The sequence below is a fragment of the Indicator indicator genome, unplaced genomic scaffold, assembly GCF_027791375.1.
Source record: "Indicator indicator isolate 239-I01 unplaced genomic scaffold, UM_Iind_1.1 iindUn_scaffold_54, whole genome shotgun sequence".
Lineage (NCBI taxonomy): Eukaryota > Metazoa > Chordata > Aves > Piciformes > Indicatoridae > Indicator > Indicator indicator.
In genome coordinates, this window is record NW_026539189.1 from 337,487 (window position 1) to 357,553 (window position 20,067).

Genomic DNA, 20,067 nt, shown 5'->3' on the forward strand with positions numbered 1-20,067 from the left:
TGGCCAGGATCTGGCTGGGATTTCATCAGGATTTCATCAGGGTCTGGCCAGGATCTCTCCAGGATTTCTCCAGGATCTCGCCAAGGTCTGGCCGGGGTCTGGATGGGATCTGCTCAGGGCCTTATCAGGTTCTGGCTAGGGTTTGGCTGGGATTTCACCAATGTCTCACTGGAGTCTGGCAAGGATCTTACCAGGCATTCTCCAGGATCTGGCTGGGATTTCATCAGGATCTCATCAGGGTCTGGCCAGGATTTCTCCAGGATCTCACCAAGGTCTGGTTCGGGTCTGGATGGGATCTGATCAGGGCCTTACCAGGTTCTGGCTAGGGTTTGGCTGGGATTTCACCAATGTCTCACTGGAGTCTGGCAAGGATCTTACCAGGGATTCTCCAGGATCTGGCTGGGATTTCATCAGGATTTCATCAGGGTCTGGCCAGGATCTCTCCAGGATTTCTCCAGGATCTCGCCAAGGTCTGGCCGGGGTCTGGATGGGATCTGATCAGGGCCTTACCAGGTTCTGGCTAGGGTTTGGCTGGGATTTCACCAATGTCTCACTGGAGTCTGGCAAGGATCTTACCAGGGATTCTCCAGGATCTGGCTGGGGACTCACTGGGCTCTGGCCTGGCTCTTGCCAGGGTGTGGCTGGCATCTTGTTAGGGTCTCACTAAGGTCTGGCTGAGATCTCATTGGAGTCTCACCAGGGTCTGGCTGGGATCCCACCAGCGTGTTGCTGGGATCTTGTTGGGATCTCACCAGGATCTGGCTGGGATCTCAGTGGGGGTCTCATCAAGGTCTGGCCCAGGTGTGGCTGGGATCTTCTTAGGGTCTCACTGGCTGAGATCTCATTGGAATCTCACCAGGGTCTGGCTGGGATTTCATCAGGATCTCATCAGGGTCTGGTCAGGTTCTGTTTGGGATCTCGGTGGGGTCTCAGCAGGGTCTGGGCAGGTTCTGCCCTTGTTCTCATGTTGTTGGTTGTTCCTTTGCGAGGAGAAAAGCTTTAGCCCCGCCCCGGGAGGGGGAGGGAAGGTTTTGCCGGAGCCACCGGCGGTTCCGTCCCACTGCGCCGCGGCCGGTCCGGGACCGTTTTACCTCACTCACATCACACTTTGCACTGTACGTTTATTATAATTATTATTATAATTATTGTTATTAATATTATTATTATTTTTTAACTCGTTGTTACCTCCAGACAGACGCAGGGACGCCTGCTGAGCTTTAGTGAAACCTCCTCCCTCCCCTCCCCTCCCTTCCCACTCATCCCTGGCACTCTCCAAAGGAAACGACAACCAAAAAGAAACCAAAAGAGATTTAAAAAACCCCAAAAATAGCCAAAAAACAGAATTGGAAATCAGGAGATTTTTATTCATTTAGATCCTTATTGGTTTGGGGGGGGGGGGGAGGGGGAGGTTTCTCCCCCTTTTCCCCCTCCCCACCCCCTCATTCCCTTTTTATTTTTTGAGAGCTACCCCCCCTGGCTTTTATGGGATCCTCAGAAGTTGTTGTTTGATTGGGTGGTTGGTTTTTTTTTTTGTTTTGTTTTGTTTTGTTTTGTTGTTGTTCTTGTTGTAAATAGCTTCTATTTTATTGTCGGCAAAGAAAGAAAAGAAAAGAAAGAAAGAAAAACAAAAATCGAAACTTTTAACAGAAATGATCTATTTTAGTCTTCATCAGGGAAAAAAAAAAAAACAAACCAACAAACAAAAAAAAACAGGGAGCTTGGAAACCTCCTTCCTCCTCGTATTGGTAACCAGCTCCAGCTCTGCTCCTTCTCTCCCACCCTGGGACTCCCTTCCCGTCCCCATCCCTTCGTGGCTTACCCCCAAAGGTTTTTAAAGGGGGTGGGGGCTAGCTGCAGGCAGCCCTCCCCTCTTAATACTACTGTGCAAAGCTCATTTTGGGGCTATTTTCCTCCCCAAAGAAGCAGGATACGGGTGATAGATGGGGGGGTGGGGGGGTGGAGGGGAGGGAGCGAGGGGAGGGGCTGCTGGAGGCTCTTGGAGGTCCCGAAGGATGCGGCCGCATCCTTCGGGACCTCCAGAGCCTCCAGCAGCCCCGAAGGGTTTTTGTTGTTTTTTTTTTTTTTTTTTTTTTTTTTTTTTTCCTTTTAAGCACCAAATTTCAGGGGTTTCTTCCAGGTTTGTTTGTTTTTTTTTTTTTTTTTTTTTTAACATCCCCCCCTCCACCCCCACCTGAAATCTTCACCCCCATCTGCGTGAGACACAATCACGACCTGATACCGAAACCTTCCACCCCCCTCCTCCTTCCACCACCTCTCCTCCCCCCTCCTTAAATCGGTATCTCAAATCCTCAGGTTTCCACCTCAATCAAGCACAGGGTGTGAGGTTTTGGGGTTGGTTTGGTTTTGTTTGTTTTTATCTTTCCCCCCCCTCTGCCTTCCCCAAATTCCTTTTGGAGGAGGGGTGCTGGTTGCACACCCCCTCCCCCCCACCCTTCCATCCCCCTCCCCATTTCCTTCTTGATTTTTGTGGTTTGGGGAAGTGGTGATCTCAGGGGATTTAGGTTTTTTTGTTTGGTTGGTTTTCCAGCTTTATTTTGATTTTTTCAGCCTTTTTTTTTTTTTTTTCCCCTTCCCTCCCTCCCCCCAAGCTGGAAATGCTTCTTGCTGGCTCCATGGATCTCATCCCTTTAGGGAATGGGGTCTAGGGGGGGGGGTGTGTGTGGGGGAAGTCCTGTTGGGATCCAGACCAGCTGCCCACAAGGAAAAATCTTTTTTTCTGGGGGGTAGGAAGGGTAGGGGGAGGTATTTCTCATGCCCTGGGTGGGTGTTTGATTTCCTTAGTGAGGTTTTATTGCATTTGTACAGTCACCATTTGGGGTTGGTTGGGTTGGTTTTAATTCTTTTTATTCCTCCCTTCCCACTTTCCTTTTCCTCCCTCCCCAACCCTCTTTTTTTTTTTTTTTTTTTTTTTTGGGGGGGGGGGAACATATTAATTACCTTCTGCTTTATTTTTCATTTTTGCATATCAATTAAAAATAATTAAAAAAAAAAAAAAGGCAAAAAACCCAACCAACACCAAACTGAAATCAAACCCCCAAACCTAAATATGTTTTTTGTTGTTGTTAGTTTTTTTAATTTTGGGGGGATGGGATTTGGGTGTGGGATTTGGATGCAAAAGGAATGGGGGTGGCTGCAGCTGCAGATTTTAACTCAGGTGAAAAAAAAAAAAAACAAACAAAAGAAAAAAGCAAACAAAAAAAATGAGAAAGAAGAAAAAAAAAAAGAAAAAAAACCATAAAAGAGTAAAAGAAAAAAAAACTTAAAAAAAAAAAATAAAACCACATTCTACCTCTGAGAGTGGAGGCCTTGGGCTCACCCAGGCCCCCAGGTGAAATATTTCAGTTTTGCAAACATTCAGGTATTGAAAAAAAAAAAAAAAAAACCCCACCAAGAAAACCTAAAACCTTTTTTGATTATTAAATAATAAATAATAAAAAAAAAAAACACTTTAAAAAAATTTAAAAAAAACTTAAACAAAACAAAAAAAAAGATAAAATAAACATAAAAATAAAAAACACTGAAAGTTTACATTTTATAACATTATTATACAGATTGTATTTAAGCTTCAGAATATTTAAGACAATTGTAACCCTGTAAAGTTGATGAAATATTAAAAAAAAAATTAAAATAATAAAATTAAAAAAAAAAAAAATCTAGGCTCAGATTTCTTGGCTTGGGATGGGTTAGGGCTGGGGTGCCCAGGAGGTTCTGGGGTGCTCCTCCAGTATCTATAGGGTGCCCATGGGATGCCCATAGGGCTGGAGGGTGTCCATGGGGTCCCTATAGGGCTGTAGGGTGCTTATGGGATCCTTATAGAGTTCTAGGGTGCCCACGGGGTGCCCACAGGGCTGTAGGTGTCCATAGGGTCCCTATAGGCTTGTTGGGTGCTCATGAGGTGGCCATGGGGTCCCTATAGGGCTGTAGGGTGTTCATGGGGTCCCTTTGGCCTTGTAGGGTGTTCATGGGGTCCTTATAGGGCTGTGGGGTGCTCACAGGGTGCCCATAGGGCTGTAAGGTGTCCATGGGGTCCCTATAGGGCTGTAGGGTGCTCATGGGGTCCTTATAGAGTTCTAGGGTGCCCGCAGGGTGCCCATAGGGCTGTAGGGTGTCCATAGGGTGCCCATAGGGCTGTAGGGTGCTCACAGGGTCCCTATAGGGCTGTAGGGTGCTCACAGGGTCCCTATAGGGCTGTAGGGTGTCCATAGGGTCCCTATAGGGCTGTAGGGTGCTCACAGGGTCCCTATAGGGCTGTAGGGTGTCCATAGGGTCCCTATAGGGCTGTAGGGTGCTCACGGGGTCCTTATAGGATTGTAGGGTGTCCACAGGGTGCCCATAGGGCTGTAGGGTGCTCACGGGGTCCTTATAGGATTTTAGGGTGTCCATAGGGTGCCCATAGGGCTGTAGGGTGCTCACGGGGTCCTTATAGGATTGTAGGGTGTCCACAGGGTGCCCATAGGGCTGTAGGGTGCTCACGGGGTCCTTATAGGATTTTAGGGTGCCCACAGGGTGCCCATAGGGCTGTAGGGTGTCCATAGGGTCCCTATAGGGCTGTAGGGTGTTCACGGGGTCCTTATAGGATTGTAGGGTGCCCACAGGGCTGTAGGGTGCTCATGGGGTCCTCATAGGGCTGTAGAGTGTTCTCGGGGTGTCCATAGGACTGTAGGGTGTCTGTGGGGCACCCAAGGGATCTCCACAGGGCTGTGAGGGGTTCATGGGGTCCCTACAGGGTTGCACAGTGTTCCTGGGGTCCCCACAGGGCTGTGAGGTGGCCACAGGATCCCTATAGGGCTGTAGGGTGCCCATGGGGTGTCCACAGGGCTGTGATGTGTCCATGGGGTCCTTATAGGGCTATAGGACGTTTATGGGGTCCTGACAGGGCTGTAGGGTATCTAGGGGGTACCCCTGGGGTCCCCACAGGGCTGTGAGGTGGCCACGGGATCCCTATAGGGCTGCAGGGTGCCTACGGGGTGTCTGAAGGATGTCCATAAGGTTATGGGATGTCCATGGAATCGCTCTGGGGCTGTAGGGTGTTTATGGGGTCCCTATGGAGTGTCTATAGGTCCTATGTGGTCTCCACAAAGATACTGGGGTGCCCGGGGGCTTCAGGGTCCCCACTGGGTGCTCAGGGGGCCCTATCACGCCCTGCAGCCGCTCCCGGCCTCCCACCCCGGGCCGGGGCGGGGCGGGGCGAAGCCTGCTGAGCTTCCTGTCGCGTGCAGGCAGCTCCCACCCCGCGCAGCCGCGCGGCTGGGGCGGTGCCGCTGCTGATTGGCCGGGCTGCCAGGAGTGGGCGGTGCTCTAGGCGGTGGGAGGGCGACGCTCTAGGCGGCCGCTGCCCTCTCTTTGGCCCTGGCGGACCGCGAAGATGGCGGCGCCCATGGAGGTGGCGTTGGTGTCGGACGCCGCCGGGCCGCTCTGCAACTGCTCGGTCTGGGAGCTGCACTCGGGCTCTGCCCTACCCGGTTACCGCGGCGGCAACAGCGGGCCCCGCGGGCTGGCGCTGCTGGGCGGCGAGCACCTGCTGGGGGCCCAGCTCGGCAAGAGCTACATCAACGTCTGGGAGCTCCAGAGGAAGGTACCGGCGGGGCGGGTGGGCCCGGGAGGCCTCGGTTCCGGAGGGAGGCCCTAGGCCCCGTGGAAGGGCCCCCCGGCCCTGTGGGGATGAGCCAGGGGCTCCCTGCTTGGAGGCCGCTCGTCTCTGTGGGGAAGGCCCTTCCGCCCATGGAGACCCCGGGACCCTACGGTCAGACCCCAGCATCGCCTCTCTCTCCATAGAGACTCACTCCTATGAGCAGAACCCCTGTGGCCTCTTTCCATGCAGACCTCAGGTCTCTACTCTCAGGCCCCAGCCTGTGGCTCTTCTGCCCATGGACAACCCCCACCATGGTCAGACCACCTCATGACCCCCTCTCTCCATGGACAACCCCCACCGTGGTCAGACCACCTCATGACCCCCTCTCTCCATGGACAACCTCCACCATGGTCAGACCACCTCATGACCCCCTCTCTCCATGGACAACCTCCACCATGGTCAGACCACCTCATGACCCCCTCTCTCCATGGAGAACCCCCACCATGGTCAAGCTCTTAGGCCCCCTGTACTGACCCTCATCACTAGAGGCAGATGCCTGACATCCTTCTCTCCACAGAAACCCCCTCAGTGATGCCCTGAGCCCCTAGTCTATGAGAGGACATAGACCTTCCCCTGGGTTCATGGATCCTGTAAGGCCCAGCTCCTTTCCTATGGATCCTGGCCAATCCCACAGGAGCCACCGGGAAAGCTGTTCCAGCAGGAGGGATCAGCTTTGAGCTCCCCTCCAGGCCCCTGTGTCCCCAGCCGTGCTCCTCCATCATCTTCCCCTCCATCATCTTCCTCTTTGGCATTGACTGACCCATGGTGGTGCTGCTGTGGGTTGAGGACACAGCTCAAACACAGGCAGCTGCAGCTGCCAGTCCCAACTGAACTGGGGTCTTGTTTCTCTCTGCTTCCCATTCTCCAGCCCACACTGAACAGTCCCTGTGTTCTTTCTGCCCTCAGGACCAGCTGCAGCAGAAGATCATTTGCCCTGGGCCAGTGACCTGCCTGACAGCCTCTCCCAACGGGCTCTACATCTTGGTTGGGGTTGCTGAGAGCATCTACCTGTGGGAGGTGAGGAGGCTGCCAGCTGTGTGGGGAGGGGGAGGCAGAGATTCACACCTTGAACGGGCAGCGAGTGGTCCTGTCCCCATCAGGTGCTGGTAAGTCCCCTGGGTCTGGTCTCCACAGTGGCTGAAGGCTCTTTCCAACCTGCTCCAGGTGCCTCAGGACTCACTCCCTCAGAGGAGAAGCACAAGGCTCAGTTTTCCTTCAGCACTTCTTCCATGTTTTAGCCAAATACTTGTGTCTGAGTTGTGCCTGCAGGGGCCACCATGCTCTGCTCACCATCCTCTTCTTCAATCAGTGGTGTGTTTCTCTGAGGACTTTGCTGACTCCTAAGCACTTCACCAGGCAGATAAGAGATCAGGCTGGTTCTGAACCCTGGGACTGCTAACCTGGAATGCTCTCCATCCTGGGGGAGTTTCTCAGCTGTCTTGTGTGGGTGGCTCTGTCTTAATTCATCAGATTTGTCTTTTTAGTATGTGCTTGATGGAAGAAAAACCCTGGGGAGGGAGGCTGGGCTGGGACTGCAGCAAGTGGGAGTTCCATGCTCCTGGTGCTCTGAGCTGATCCCTGCTCTGCCTCACCTGCAGAACCTTTTCCATCCTCCCCACAGCCAGCCCTGAAGCAGGTGACAGCCCTGCCCTCCTGCCAGGGGAGTGGGCACATTGGAGAGGCTGCAAGGAAAACATCACAGGGCTGGGTGTGGGCTCAGCCAACAGCATCCTGGCCTGGATCAGCAGTGGTGTGGCCAGCAGGGTGGTGATCGTGCTCAGCACCTTGAATATTTGCTTCAGTTTTGGGCCCCTCACTCCAAGAAGGACATTGAGAGGCTGGAGCAGGTCCAGAGAAGGGAAAGAAAGCTGGGGAAGGGTCTGGAGAACAGGGCTGGGGAGGAGCAGCTGAGGGAGCTGGGGGTGGTGAGTCTGGAGAAGAGGCTGAGGGGAGACCTCATTGCTCTCTACAGCTCCCCAAAAGGAGGCTGCAGTGAGGTGGGGGCTGAGCTCTTCTCCCTAGGATCAGATGATAGAAGGAGAGGAAATGGCCTGGAATTGTGCCAGGGGAGGGTTAGGTTGGAGATGAGGAACAATTTCTTTGCTGCAAGAGTGGTCAGGGCTTGGCACAGGCTGCCCAGAGAGGTGGTGGAGTCCCCATCCCTGGAGGGGTTCAGGAAACATGGCCATGGTTTGATTGGCCACGGTGGGGTTGGGTTGAAGGTTGGGCTGTGGATGATCTTGGAGGTCTTTCCCAACCCAAACAATTCTCTGATTCTAAATGGGCCCAAAAGCCTGAGTCCTGTGCCTGTTCTGCAGCCTCCTGCTCTCTGTTGAGCTGCACTTTGGGTTTATTTTTGGTGTGACAGAGACAAAGAGTTGCTTCTGTTCTCCTCCACGGGGCTCCCTCTCTGCCTCCCTAGTTCCCTCTCCCTCCTCCTCCTCCCAGTGTTGCCTTGTAAGAAGGAAAGCTCTGAGTTTAGGGAGCTCCTTGTCCACCTTAAAGCCTCCTTTGGCCCAAGGTGGTGCAGCTGTGCTGAAGTGCAGCAAGCCCTGGGGGGGCCATGCAGCCTCCTGCAGCTTTGTAAACCCCCCCACAGCCATCTCGTGAGATCTTGTGGGAGATGGGAAGAAACCATCCAAGTGTTCCCAGTAAAGAGGAAATCTGTGTCTTGACTGGAGAAATGGCACTGGCATCACTAGGTCCCAGAGCTCTTGTGAGCAGGAGGACCTCTTCAAGCTGTCTTCTCCTGTGTTTAGGAAATATTTCCTCTATTAGGGGAAAAAAGTTCTACCCAGAAAGGCTTCTCAGGCACTGGAACAGGCTGCCCAGGGAGGTGGTGGAGTCACCATCCCTGGAGGGGGTTAAAAGATGCCTGGATGTGGTTTAGTGACAGTGGTGGGATTGTGAGCTGGGGCTGGATGAGCTCAGAGGTCTCTTCCAGCCTCAGCTGTGGGATCCCTGATTTGCCTGCAGGCACCAGCAGGTCTGCTTGCACCTCAGTGACAGGAGACAGTGCCATCAGTGAGGCACCAGTGGCCTCTCAGGGTTGACACAAACCTTCCACTCTCACCCCAGTGCTCCTTTCTTAATTCCCTTGCCCTTTCCTTTGCCTCAGGTCTCCAATGGGAACCTCCTGGCCATCCTGAACCGACACTACCAGGACCTCACCTGCCTCTGCTTTACTGATGACAGCAGCCACTTTCTCTCGGGGGCAAAGGACTGTCTGGCCCTGGTGTGGAACCTTTACAGGTAACAGTGGCCCACAGAGGGGGTCCTGACCCTTTCCTGCTGGGGACAGGAAGCATCTGGGTGAGGAATATTAGGAGAAGAGATCAGCCACTGCTTCCTGGGGGGCGGAATCAGCTCTGGCTAAGCCCAAGTGTCTAAGCTGCTGCTAAAGCCTGCTGAGAGCCTGGGCCCTCCTCGGGCAGCCCTTCACTGCTGCAGGCCAGAGAGGCTTTTCCTGGTGTCTCATCCAGGTTGCCCCAGCCTGTGGCATATGGCTCTGACCTCTTCTCCCTGCGTGACACAGGCTGGGTTCTGCCCTTTGCCTGCTGGTGGCAGCTGAGCAATCTGTCCCCTCTGGGATGGGAAGCTCAGCAGTGGCCTTCACCCTCCTCTCCCTCCTGTGTCCTGCGTGGTCCTTGCAGCCAGGAGAGGCAGCCTGGAGGAGGCAGAGCCTCGGGCAGCTCTATTCCCAGCCACCTTTGCCTGTGCCCAGCTCTCTGTGCCAGTCCATCTCTGCTTCTCCCCACAGTGTGCTGCAGGCAGAGCCCTCCCAGATCCCTGACCCTCGCCACGTCTGGTCCCGCCACAGCCTCCCCATCACAGATCTGTGCTGTGGCTTTGGAGGGCCCTTGGCACGAGCTGCCACAGCTTCCCTTGACCAGACAGCAAAGGTAAGGCTCAGCTCTGTGCCACCACCAAGGCAGGGACACGTGGGCCCCACAGGGTCCCAGCAGAGGCTGCAGCAGAGCTGCCCATCAGGCTTGCAGGAGTTGAATTTCTTGGCTGTCTCCCTGATGACTCAGAGCTGCCAGACCTAATGGGCTCCTTCAGCTCCAAACAGCAGCAGTTCCTCTGCACCTGCCCTGGGGCTGGGCCTCTCTCTGCCTGCTTGGCAGTCCCTCTGCTCCTGGGAGTGTTGGGGTCAGCTCCGGTGCTGCTGTCTCCAGGGGCAGGGAGCAGCCTGCAGCCTTCTCCTCCTGCCCTGGGGGAGGGCAGGATGGGCTTGGGAGGGAGCTCCACTTTGGAGCTGCCTGGGAAGTTTGTTGTCTTATGGTGACAGAGAGGCTGATCCTGGATTCTGCTGCAGCTCCTCCTGGGATTTGGTTTCCCTGCCTGTGGCAAGGGAGGAGATGCCAGGGATGCCACCAGCTCGGGCAGGTGTTCTTCCAGTCCTGCCATTAACATTTCAGCCCCTAGGTGTTTATAAAACAAGCAGAGGTGGCACTTGGGGACACAGTCTGGTGGTCATGGAGGTGCTGGGTACAAGGTGGGACTCGATCTTGGAGGTCTTTTCCAACCTTGAGGATTCTGTGATTCATTTTCCTCTCTCCTCTGACTGCAGCTCTGGGAAATCTCCTCCGGGGAGCTCCTGCTTTCCGTCCTCTTCGACGTGGGGATCATGGCTGTGACTCTTGACCTCTCTGAGTATCACATGTTCTGTGGTGGCATGGATGGCTCCATCTTCCAGGTTGACCTCTGTGCCTGGGTGAGCACCTGGGGCTGGAGATCTGCTCAGTGCTGCTCCTGACGTGGCACCCTGAGCCACTGTCACCTCCCTGCCATGACCAGCGTGTCCTGCCAGGGCATGGCAGGGCCTGGGTTCCCCTCTGCCCCTCCAGACACAGGAATGAACCTGCTGGGTTCTCCTGTGTCTCCTCTGCCCCTCCAGACACAGGAATGAACCTGCTGGGTTCTCCTGTGTCTCCTCTGCCCCTCCAGACAGAGGAATGAACCTGCTGGGTTCCTCTGTGTCTCCTCTGCCCCTCCAGACAGAGGAATGAACCTGCTGGGTTCCTCTGTGTCTCCTCTGCCCCTCCAGACACAGGGATGAACCTGCTGGGTTCCTCTGTGTCTCCTCTGCCCCTCCAGACAGAGGAATGAACCTGCTGGGTTCCCCTGTGTCTCTGTAGCACCCTCCAGACACAGGGATGAACCTGCTGGCTTCCCAGGTTTCCCCTGTTTCCATTCTAACCCCTTCCAGACACAGAAATAAAAACCTTCTGGGTTCCTCTGTGTCTCCTCTGCCCCTTCCAGAGACAGGGATGAACCTGCTCCCTTGCTGGGTTCTTTGTTTCTCCTCAGCACCTTCCAGACACAGGAATGAACCTGTTGGGTTCCCCTGTGTCTCTTCTTCCCCCTCCAGACAGAGGAATGAACCTGCTGGGTTCCTCTGTCTCCTCTGCCCTCTCCAGACACAGGGATGAACCAGATGGCTTCCCAGATTTCCCCTGTTTCCATTCTAACCCCTTCCAGACTCAGGGATGAACCTGCTGGGTTCCCCTGTGTCTCCTCTGTGTCCTCTCTGCCCCCTTCAGAGACAGGGATCACCCTGCTGGGTTCCTCTGTGTTTCCTCTGCCCCTTGCCAGACACAGGGAGGAACCTGCTGGCTTCCCAGGTTTCTCCTGCGTCCTTTCTGCCCCCTCCAGCCACAGAGATGAACCTGCTGGCTTCAGTCTTGCTCAATTCAAACCTCTCTCTCCCTTCCTTCCCTCCTTTCTGCAGCCAGTCCAGAGGGACCGGACCTTCCAGACGGAGCGGGAGAACGGGAAGGTCTTCAAAGGACACAGGTGAAGGACCAGACACACCTGCCCAACCTCTTTTTTTTTTTTTTTTTTTTTTTTTTGTGTTTTAACCTTCCCTGTCTTCCCACCTCACCAGTTTCTGGGCAATCCTGGGGTCATCCTGAGTTTAAAGAGCCTCTTCCCCATTCCAGGAACCAGGTGACCTGCCTGTCAGTCTCCACAGACGGCAGCCTGCTGCTCTCCGGCTCGCACGACGAAACCGTCCGGCTGTGGGACATCCAGAGCAAGCAGTGCCTGAAGACAATGAATCACAAAGGTAGGCACGGCCTCAGCCTCCCATCCCTTCCCCCTCATCTGCCAAGGGATCACAGGATCCAGTGCCCCTGACGCTGCCCTCAGCACTTCAGGTGAGTCTCTGCTGCTTGCTTCGCACCTCGCGGCTCCGCAGGCGGCATCAGATTGGAAGGGAGCCTCCGAGGGCAGCTTGGCCAAGCCCCTGCAGGCAGCTGGGACAGCTCCAGCTGGAGCAGGATGCTTGTGGACACATCCAGGCTGATCTTTGAATGTCTCAACCACATCTCAGGGTAGCCTCTTCCAGTGTCTCCCCACCCCTCACTGTGCAGAGCTTCCTCCTGGTGTCCAACCGAACTCTGCCCTGCTCCGGTTCCAAACCGCTGCCCCTCAGCCTATCGCAAACCACAGTCCCTCCCCAGCCTGCCTGCAGGTCCCCTTCAGGTATTGAAATGCAGCTCTAAGGTCTCCCTGGAGCCTTCTCCAGGCTGAACAGCCCCAACTCCTTCAGCCTGGCTTCACAGGAGAGGTGCTGCAGCCCTCTGGGAAGGGCAAGAGGCTTTAGGGCCACCTCGGGTGTCTGGTTTGATCTTGCCCATGGCTGTTACCGAGCCCGCTGGGTGCTGTCGGGGAGTGAGTCACAGATTTCACCCTGTCACTGAGGACATCCAGGAACTCCCTCCTTGTTTTCCAAAGGGAGCAGTTGCCCCACGTGCACCCCAAGGCCTGGGGAGGCTGGGAGAGGGGGAGGAGGTGTCTGGAGAAGAGGCTGCCAGACAAGGAGCACCCAACAGCTGATTGGGCCTGAAATGAGCCTGAGCTCAGCAGTGTCTGTGCTTTCAGGCTGATGGCTCCCAGAACCCATGCCAGCAAACCCTGACAGGCTCCCATCAGGGAGGGGATGGCTTCCCCCTCCTGCTGCTGATTGGGTGGTCTCCAGTCTCTTACCAGTGGGGTTGGCAGCACTGCCCTCCCAAAACCCTCCCAGAGGGTGGGGCTGAAGGTCAGAGCCTCTTCCTCTGCGATGCTGCCTCTGGACAGAGGTTGCTGAGCTGCTGCTCAGGGCAGTGGCTGAGAGCCAGGCTGCTGCAGCCCCTTTCCTCCTCTGGCTGCCAAGGACTGTTTCTAATGAGGACCTACTGCAGTGCCCAGCCAGCCTTGCTCCCCTGGCAGTGGGAGGGGGAAGGCAGACAAACTCTGGGCTGTCTGACTCATCCAAGGCAGTGGGGGCCAAGCTTTCACTGCCAGCCTGGCACCAAAACCCTCCTGGAAGCTGCAGGGGAGTACAGATGGACACAAGCTCTTCCCAGGAGGAGCAGGACTGGGCTGCCCCTGCTGTTGGGGGGCCAGGACCATGAGATGTGGGTGCTTGCTGCAGCCTCCCCTGGCTTGCTGCTTCCTGCAGGCAGGGATTTGGCTTCCCTGGCAGCCCTGGCACCGGTACCACCCTGCTGCTGCCTTGTGCAGGGTGGGAACTGTGAGGTGCGTGAGGAGAAGCTCTACCAGGGGAGGCTACCACCAGGGAGAAGTACCACAGAGCACAGGCTCCCTGCAGCCTCCCTGCATCCACAGCTCTGCAGCTCCTGTCCCACTGCTGCCTCTCTTCAGCAGCCTTCATCTCGCTGGGGGTCATGAGTTCCCTGCAGTGCTGCTTCCCAGCAGGTCTCCATCTCCCCTTGGCCTCTCTCATCACCTCCCCAGACAATGATGTGAGCCCTGAGCAAGGTCTGTTCCCTGCTGCCACCCCTCCAGCACCCTCCTCAGCCCTTCCCCAGGGCAGAGATGACAAAGGCTTTTCTGCCATGGTGACATGACAGCAGCCTGTGGGACAAGGTCCCTCTGCTTGTGGGACAGAGCAGGCAGCTAGGGGCAAGGCACTGCCCCTGCTGCCCCCAGCATGGTGCTGCAAATAGATCAGAGGAGAGTGGCTGAGGGCTCAAGAGAAGCATGGCTGCACAGGCAGGACATGCAGAGGCTTCCCAGCAAGGTTGGCATGTCCTTGGTGAGGGTGGGCAGGGCATGGGCAGGCAGATGGGCTTGGAGAAACTGAGCTGCTGCTCTGAGGCAAGGAACTGTCACTGTGCTGGGCAAGGCAGGGCTGCTTCTCATCACCCAGCACGGCTGGCACCTCTTCAGTGGGACCCAGGAGACCTCTGGGGTGAGGCTGGGTGCCAGTGCTGCCCACTTCTCTTGCCAGCACTGCCCCAAAAGCCCTCCAGGCCTCAGTTCTTACCCTGCCAGGCAAGCTCCTGCTTTTTCTCTGCACACACTGAGTGGCACAGGCCACCCCCTTGGGGCAAGGCCACTGCAGGATGCTCCAGCAGCTCCATCCTGCAGGCAGCTGCCAGGCTGGGGAGCTGGATTGTTTATTCTCCCCAAGTTAAGCCCAGTCCCTCTGCCCACACTGGCAGGGTGCCCAAGCCATGGGCTTGCATCTGCAGCAGGCTCTGAGGTGAGCTGAGAGGGTCTGTGCCTGGCTGGTGACCAGGTTTGGGGATCTGTAGGATATTTCCTGAGGTTTTGGGGGTTTTTCTTCTTCTCCTCTCCCTCTCTTGTCCCTTTCAAATTGCTCCTGGAGCTGCTGGTGACCCAGCAGTGTTAATCTCACTAATGGATTCATAAGCAGCAGCAAGCATCTTGTCTTCAAGGAGGGAGCAAAAGTCAAGCAGAGGGTTTGTTACAGCAGGCTGCTGGCAAGGAGCAGCTCCAGGGCCAGCCTGGCTCTGCAGGCAGAGCAGCTTCTGGGCTGAGCATTTGATGGAGCCTTTGGTGGGATCCAGCCCTGGATCCCAGGAAGATGAAGCTTCAGAGCAGGCTCTGCTCTGGCTGAAGAGGGAGGTGATGATGAGGGAGCCCTTGGCTGCATCTGAAGTGCTTTCATCCATCTCCTCTGAAAGCCTCAGGCAGCTCCAAGCCCCTCGGGGTGCCCCCCCTGCCAGGTTCCCTCCCTCATCCTGCAACCTTTGGGAGGGTGCTGTGTGGGTGCTGCAGCAGCCTCAGGTGCATCTGGATCCTTTTAACCTTTCCCTGTGTGCTGTTGAGTGCTGCCAAGGGGAAGCTGGATGGTCAGGGATTTATTGGTGGTGACCAAGCTGCTCTGCTCACACACAGGGGTGCTGGGGTGGAGGCGAGGGTCCCTCTGCCTGACAGGGAGAGCTCTGGGGGGGGGAGGGGGTGGGGGGGACAGCAGTGGGAGTCCACATGGATTGGGAAGGGCTGGAGGGAGGTGGAGGGGGGGGCTGCTGACAGCAAGCAGCAGGCTGTGTGGGTAAATGCAGTAATTAAAGTGCTCATTAGCTGTGCCAAACGAGAGGGGGTGTGATAGATCATTGCGGGAGACAGCTGCTGGCTGGCTGCTTCTGCAGAGGACTCCTGAGCCACCCCACTCCTCCCCCCTGCTGCCTGCCTGCCTGCCCCTTGCTGCTCCCCGCTGCCAAGCACTGGGAAGAGGAGGGCTCTGCTTCTTCCCTTCTGCTGGGGAGAGGAAGGCAGGAGGAGCTCTGTGCCCTCTCTGTTCTTTGGGGCTGCCAGGCAAGACGCGGGGAGTGGGGCCAGGGGCGGGGAAAACCTGCTGGAGCCAGGGGAATCCTGACCTGCCCCTTCCTCCTGTCCCCCGTGCCAGGCCCTGTGACAAACGCCTTCATAGTGCTGGCCCCAGCCAACATGTTCAACCCTGAGGGGAAGCCCAGCATCCCCCTGCCCAAGTTCAGCAGGCACCTGCATGGCACCGAGAGCAGCGAGGAGCAGGGCGGCGAGGGGGTGACGCTGCGCCTCGGCCTCCACCAGCAGGTACTGGGCACCAGCTGGGGAGGGGCAGCTGGGGGGCAGGGTTGGGGGGAAGTCTGTGCTGGATGCTGCAGTGGTTCCCCTCCAGCTGCAGCAGAAGGATTGCAAGGGGGGGAAGCAGTTCAGGGGCTTGGGGGGAGCTGGGCAGGCAGATGAGCTCTGCTCTGAGCTCCTCCTGGGCTGCTCTGGGCTCCGCCTGGGCTGCCCTGAGCTCCGCCTGGGCTGCCCTGAGCTCCGCCTGGGTTGCCCTGGGCTCCGCCTGGGCTGCCCTGGGCTCCGCCTGGGCTGCCCTGAGCTCCGCCTGGGCTGCCCTGAGCTCCGCCTGGTTTGCCCTGAGCTCCGCCTGGTTTGCCCTGAGCTCCGCCTGGGCTGCTCCGGGCTCCGCCTGGGCTGCCCTGAGCTCCGCCTGGGCTGCTCTGCTCTGAGCTCCGCCTGGGCTGCTCCGGGCTCCACCTGGGCTGCTCTGAGCTCCGCCTGGGTTGCCCTGAGCTCCGCCTGGGCTGCTCTCAGCTCTGCTTGGGCTGCTCCGGGCTCCGCCTGGGCTGTTCCGGGCTCCGCCTGGGTTGCCCTGAGCTCCGCCTGGGCTGCTCTCAGCTCTGCTTGGGCTGCCCTGGGCTCCGCCTGGGCTGCTCTCTGCTCTGGAAGAGGAAGAGGAGCAGCAGAGTCCTAGCTGGGGCTCAGGGTGTCCCTTTGGGGTCACCCCAGTGGTGCTGGGTGGCTCTGCCCTGCCCACGATCCTGCCTGTCAGGATCCCCACACTCAGAATCTTTGCCCCCCACAAGCAGCTTTCTCTGGCACACTGAATCCTGCTCCTTCTCCCCCTCCTGGTCCTGGCTGCTGCAGCCATCTGTCCTTCCAGCCCTGTGCTGCAGGCTGGGCTGGCACTGCTGTCCCCACTGCTGTTGTCCCCCCCCGAGCCCTGCTGTCAGGGGGGATCCTGCACCATCAGAGATGGTGGCTTGCTGCTTGCTCTGCTGGTGGTCCCAGAGCTTCCCTCCTCTGCCAGCATCTGTCCCCTGGCAGGTGACAGCCCTGCCATGGCTGATGGATGAGTTTGGTGTCACGGAGGTGACAGCCTGTGGTTTGGAAAGGGGCTGCAGCTCCAGCCAGGCTCTGCTGGTGCTGCAGGGTTGGATGTAGCCTGCTGGAGGCTGCTCAGCTTCCTGCTTTCCATCCCATCAGGCTGGGGTTGGGTTGGTTTTTGTTGTTTTGTTTTTTTTTTTTGAGTGGGGTACCCTGCCCTGGGGCACTGGGAGAGAGGTTCCTGGGTCTTCTGAATCCCATCCCTGGTCCCTGCAGGAGTCTGGGGAGAGCTACCTGGAGAAGGCTGAGAAGATGTACTCACAGATGTACTCAACAAGGGAAAAGGTGAGGGCTGCTCCAGGGTGGGTGGGGGGATCATATCCTGCTCTCTCCCAGACCATTCCCTCTTCAGCTGAGCCCTGTGCAGGCTGGGGATGGGGAGGAAGCAGCCCTGGAGCTTGCTGGTGGTGTGGGCAGGAGGAGCTGTGGTTCAAGCAGGAGATGGAGGAGAGAGAGGACCAAAAGTTTTGGGATTCCCTGCTGCCTGGCAGGGGTGGGGTGGGAAGAGGGGAGCAGCAGCCTCCTCACAGCCACATCCCTGACTGTTTTTTGTTGTTTCCTGTTGTGTTTTCCTGCCTGCAGAACCTGGTGGGTGACCAGGAGCATCTGACCATCCAGGTGAGCGAGCTGGAGGAGGAGGTCAGCACCCTGCGGAAGATCAACAAGAACCTCTTCGACTTCTCCGCTCGCATCATCACCAAACCAGCCAAATGAGGAGGAGGAAGAGGCACCCCCTGCCCTCACACCCCCCTCTGCCTCTCCCTGCCCAGCTCCCAGGGAAGATCCAGCTGCCCTCGGGCACGGCCTGCCCACGCCTGGCTCTCCCGGGCACCGGCGCTCATCACCCTGGCGGCTCGGCCCCGACGTTCACCCCCGCCCCGGGGCCACGGGACTGAGAGCAGCCTGGGGGCCACGGGACTGAGAGCAGCCTGGGGCACACAGGGCTGCCAGGGGTGGGACAGGAGGGGCACAGTTTGCACCCCGAGTCGCTGCTTGGTGCCAGCTGGGCAGGCTCGGAGCGGCGGCGGCGGCAGGAGCGGCGGCACCGGCACCCAGGGAGGGGTTCAGGACCTCTTCCCCATCTCTTCCCCTGCTCCTTTTGTTTCTTTTCGTTACCTGACCCTGCAGTGCAGACAGAAAAGTGGTTTTGGGGTGGGGTTTTATTGTTTCATTCTTTCTTTCTTTGTTTCTCTTAATGCTGGGTCGAGATTGGATTTTCCCATCCCGACCCTGGGAACACCGCTCAGCGCCGCCTCACCTCTTGCAGCCAGGATCCTGCTGGGGGCTGGTTCTGCTCTTGGGCCAGTGGGGGCTGAGCAGCTCCTGGGGACAGGCAGGGGGGTTCCTGGGGTGCCAAGGCTGAAGAGGAAGGAGATTCCCCTGACCCTGTCCATTTCCCCCCACCCTCTCCATCTCTCCCCCCCTCCCTTTCCATTCTCCCCCCCCACCCTCTCTATCCCCCCCACCCTCTCCTTTTCCCCTCCTCGAGGGAGCTGGGGGGAGGTCCCTGGGCTGGCAGTGCAGGTGGTGGGTGTGGGGCATGGGGCTGACTTCTCCGGGGAGGGGCACTGGGGGGGCCAGCAAGGTGCTATTTCCAATCTCCTGAGGTGACAATTTATATATATTTGGATCCAGCAACTTTGTTTTCAGGGTGTTCTGGGGACTTGGCCTTTTGTATTGTCACAAGCATGGCAGCGGGAGGGGTGGGGTGGGGGGTGGGTGGGGTGTGGGGGGGTTGTTTAGGTTTATTTTTTACATAAAGATTTGTTTTTTATAGTGAAAAGAGGCCTGAGGGTTTTGTCTAACACCCCCTCCCAGTAAGCCACCCTGCTCAGTCTCTCTATGTCCCCATGGAGCTGGCAGGATAGACTCATGGATCCCTGTAGTGTCCCTCCAGCACCCTGGAGACGGAGGGAGAGACTCCCCTGGATCCCTTCCTGTCCCTGTGGGGCTGGAGGGAGAATCCCCTGGATCCTTTCCTGTCCCTGTGGGGCTGGAGGGAGAATCCCCTCGATCTCTCCCTGTCCCTGTGAAGCTGAATGAGGATCCCCTGGATCGTTCTGGCTCCCTCCTTGTCGTAATGGGGCTGGAAGGAAATTTCCCTGAATCCCCTTTACGTCCTGGGATCGTGATCCTGGGGCTCCTGAGGACTGCAGCCAGCCGCTCCTCTCCCTCGTTTAAAGCACCAGGATTAGGCACAGTTGATGTCAAACTGCACTTTAATACCTTGAGCCGCCCCCCGCCCCCAACCCCCCGGTTCTGGGTCTGACTTCCCAGTTCCCCCCTGCTGCTTCCCATCGCCCTGACCTGGCTGCAGCGGGGGGTGACAGCTGGAGCTGGGGGCTGCTTGGGGAGGTCTGCAGCGTCCCCACCGCAGTGAGAGCCCTACCAGCCCTCCCCCCGCCCGGAGGGTGGCAGCCTATGCCCTGCCAAACCTGGGCTCTCCCAGTTGTCCCACGCTCCTTTCCCTGTTCCCCCACTGGGATTCATACTGGGGTGCTGTGCTCTGGCAGAGCTGGAGGGAGGCTGGGCCCCCCCCTGCGACCACCTCCTGTGCCACACCTGGGCTCTGGGAGGGAGGGGAAGATATATTCCATGGCAAGAACCTTTCGCCCCCCTCCCCAGCTCCCACCCAGGGGAAGGAGCTTTCGGTGGCTCCTGTGGTCGGGATCCTGCTCCAGAAGGGGGGGGACAGGGACGCCCCATGCCCTGGCTTCGGGGGGGTTCTCTCTGCTGATAACTGCCCCCCCCCCCCTTACCCCCCCGCCCCGGGCTCTTCTCCGCAGGGAATTCATTAGCTGTGACTCATTAAATCCTGCGGGGATCGATACGTTTGATCCAGTCGGGATTTGGCTCCTTTCTCGCTTTCTGATTAATTTCGCAGCTTTTCAGTCCCTGGCAGCTGCTCTTTGTGCTCCCGGTACCGAGAAGCCACCGGGCCGGACCGTGTCTCAGTTTTGCCAGTACCAGTGAGGAGAGTGAACCCCCCTCGACCCTCCCCCCCATACCGAGGAAAGCTGAGGAGCTGCTTCTGCCCCTTTGCCCCTTCCCTAAACAGCGGGACGGGCCCGGCGGCCCCGGGCCCCTCTCGTTCTGAGGCTGAGGAGAGATGGAGGGTCCTGGTCCTGGCCCGTACCGGCGGGGTTTGGGCTCTGAGCACGGCTCAGCATCTGCCCTGAGGGGCTTTGCCCAGCCCGGGGGCGGCGCGGAGTGCCCGGCCGGAGGAGGAGGAGGAAGGTGCCGGTGGTCCAAAAGCAACCGGAATCTCTCCGGGGCTTCGCTCCCCTTTCCGGGGGACTTCACGGTCGCAGCACCGGAGGAGGGGTGGGGAACGGAACGCGGACCCGCGCCGAGTCTGGGCGAACTGCCGGGGGGGGGGGCGGCTGTCGCTGCGGGCACGTCCGGCGGGATCCACCGCGCACCGGGAGCCGGCCCGGACCCTCCTGTTCGGCTCGGGGACAGGGCGGGCGCTGACGGTGGGACCCTTCCCGCCCCCTGCC

The 20,067-nt window shown here is 57.8% G+C and overlaps 2 protein-coding genes across 2 annotated transcripts; one reads left to right on the forward strand and one right to left on the reverse strand.

The window, feature by feature from the left end:
• Positions 1-3,909: 3,909 nt before the first annotated feature.
• On the reverse strand, positions 3,910-4,554 carry LOC128980020 (uncharacterized). Its single transcript, XM_054398446.1, has one exon. It carries the CDS (start codon positions 4,552-4,554, stop codon positions 3,910-3,912), a length of 645 nt encoding a protein of 214 aa, XP_054254421.1.
• An 832-nt stretch (positions 4,555-5,386) lies between these two features.
• On the forward strand, positions 5,387-17,281 carry WDR18 (WD repeat domain 18). Its single transcript, XM_054398468.1, has 10 exons — positions 5,387-5,596; positions 6,560-6,670; positions 8,772-8,905; positions 9,414-9,555; positions 10,227-10,370; positions 11,388-11,452; positions 11,599-11,723; positions 15,321-15,487; positions 16,784-16,852; positions 17,150-17,281. Exons 1-10 carry the CDS (start codon positions 5,387-5,389, stop codon positions 17,279-17,281), a joined length of 1,299 nt encoding a protein of 432 aa, XP_054254443.1.
• Positions 17,282-20,067: the final 2,786 nt, after the last annotated feature.

What these genes read in the sequence shown, in the direction of transcription:
- LOC128980020 (XM_054398446.1), bottom strand. Translation starts at nt 4,554, where the DNA reads ATGGACACCCTACAGCCCTATGGGCACCCTGTGGGCACCCTAAAATCC.
- WDR18 (XM_054398468.1), top strand. Translation starts at nt 5,387, where the DNA reads ATGGCGGCGCCCATGGAGGTGGCGTTGGTGTCGGACGCCGCCGGGCCG. An exon ending in AGAGCATCTACCTGTGGGAG is followed by an intron (nt 6,671 to 8,771) that starts GTGAGGAGGCTG and finishes CCTTTGCCTCAG; the next exon opens with GTCTCCAATGGGAACCTCCT. An exon ending in AGGTTGACCTCTGTGCCTGG is followed by an intron (nt 10,371 to 11,387) that starts GTGAGCACCTGG and finishes TCCTTTCTGCAG; the next exon opens with CCAGTCCAGAGGGACCGGAC.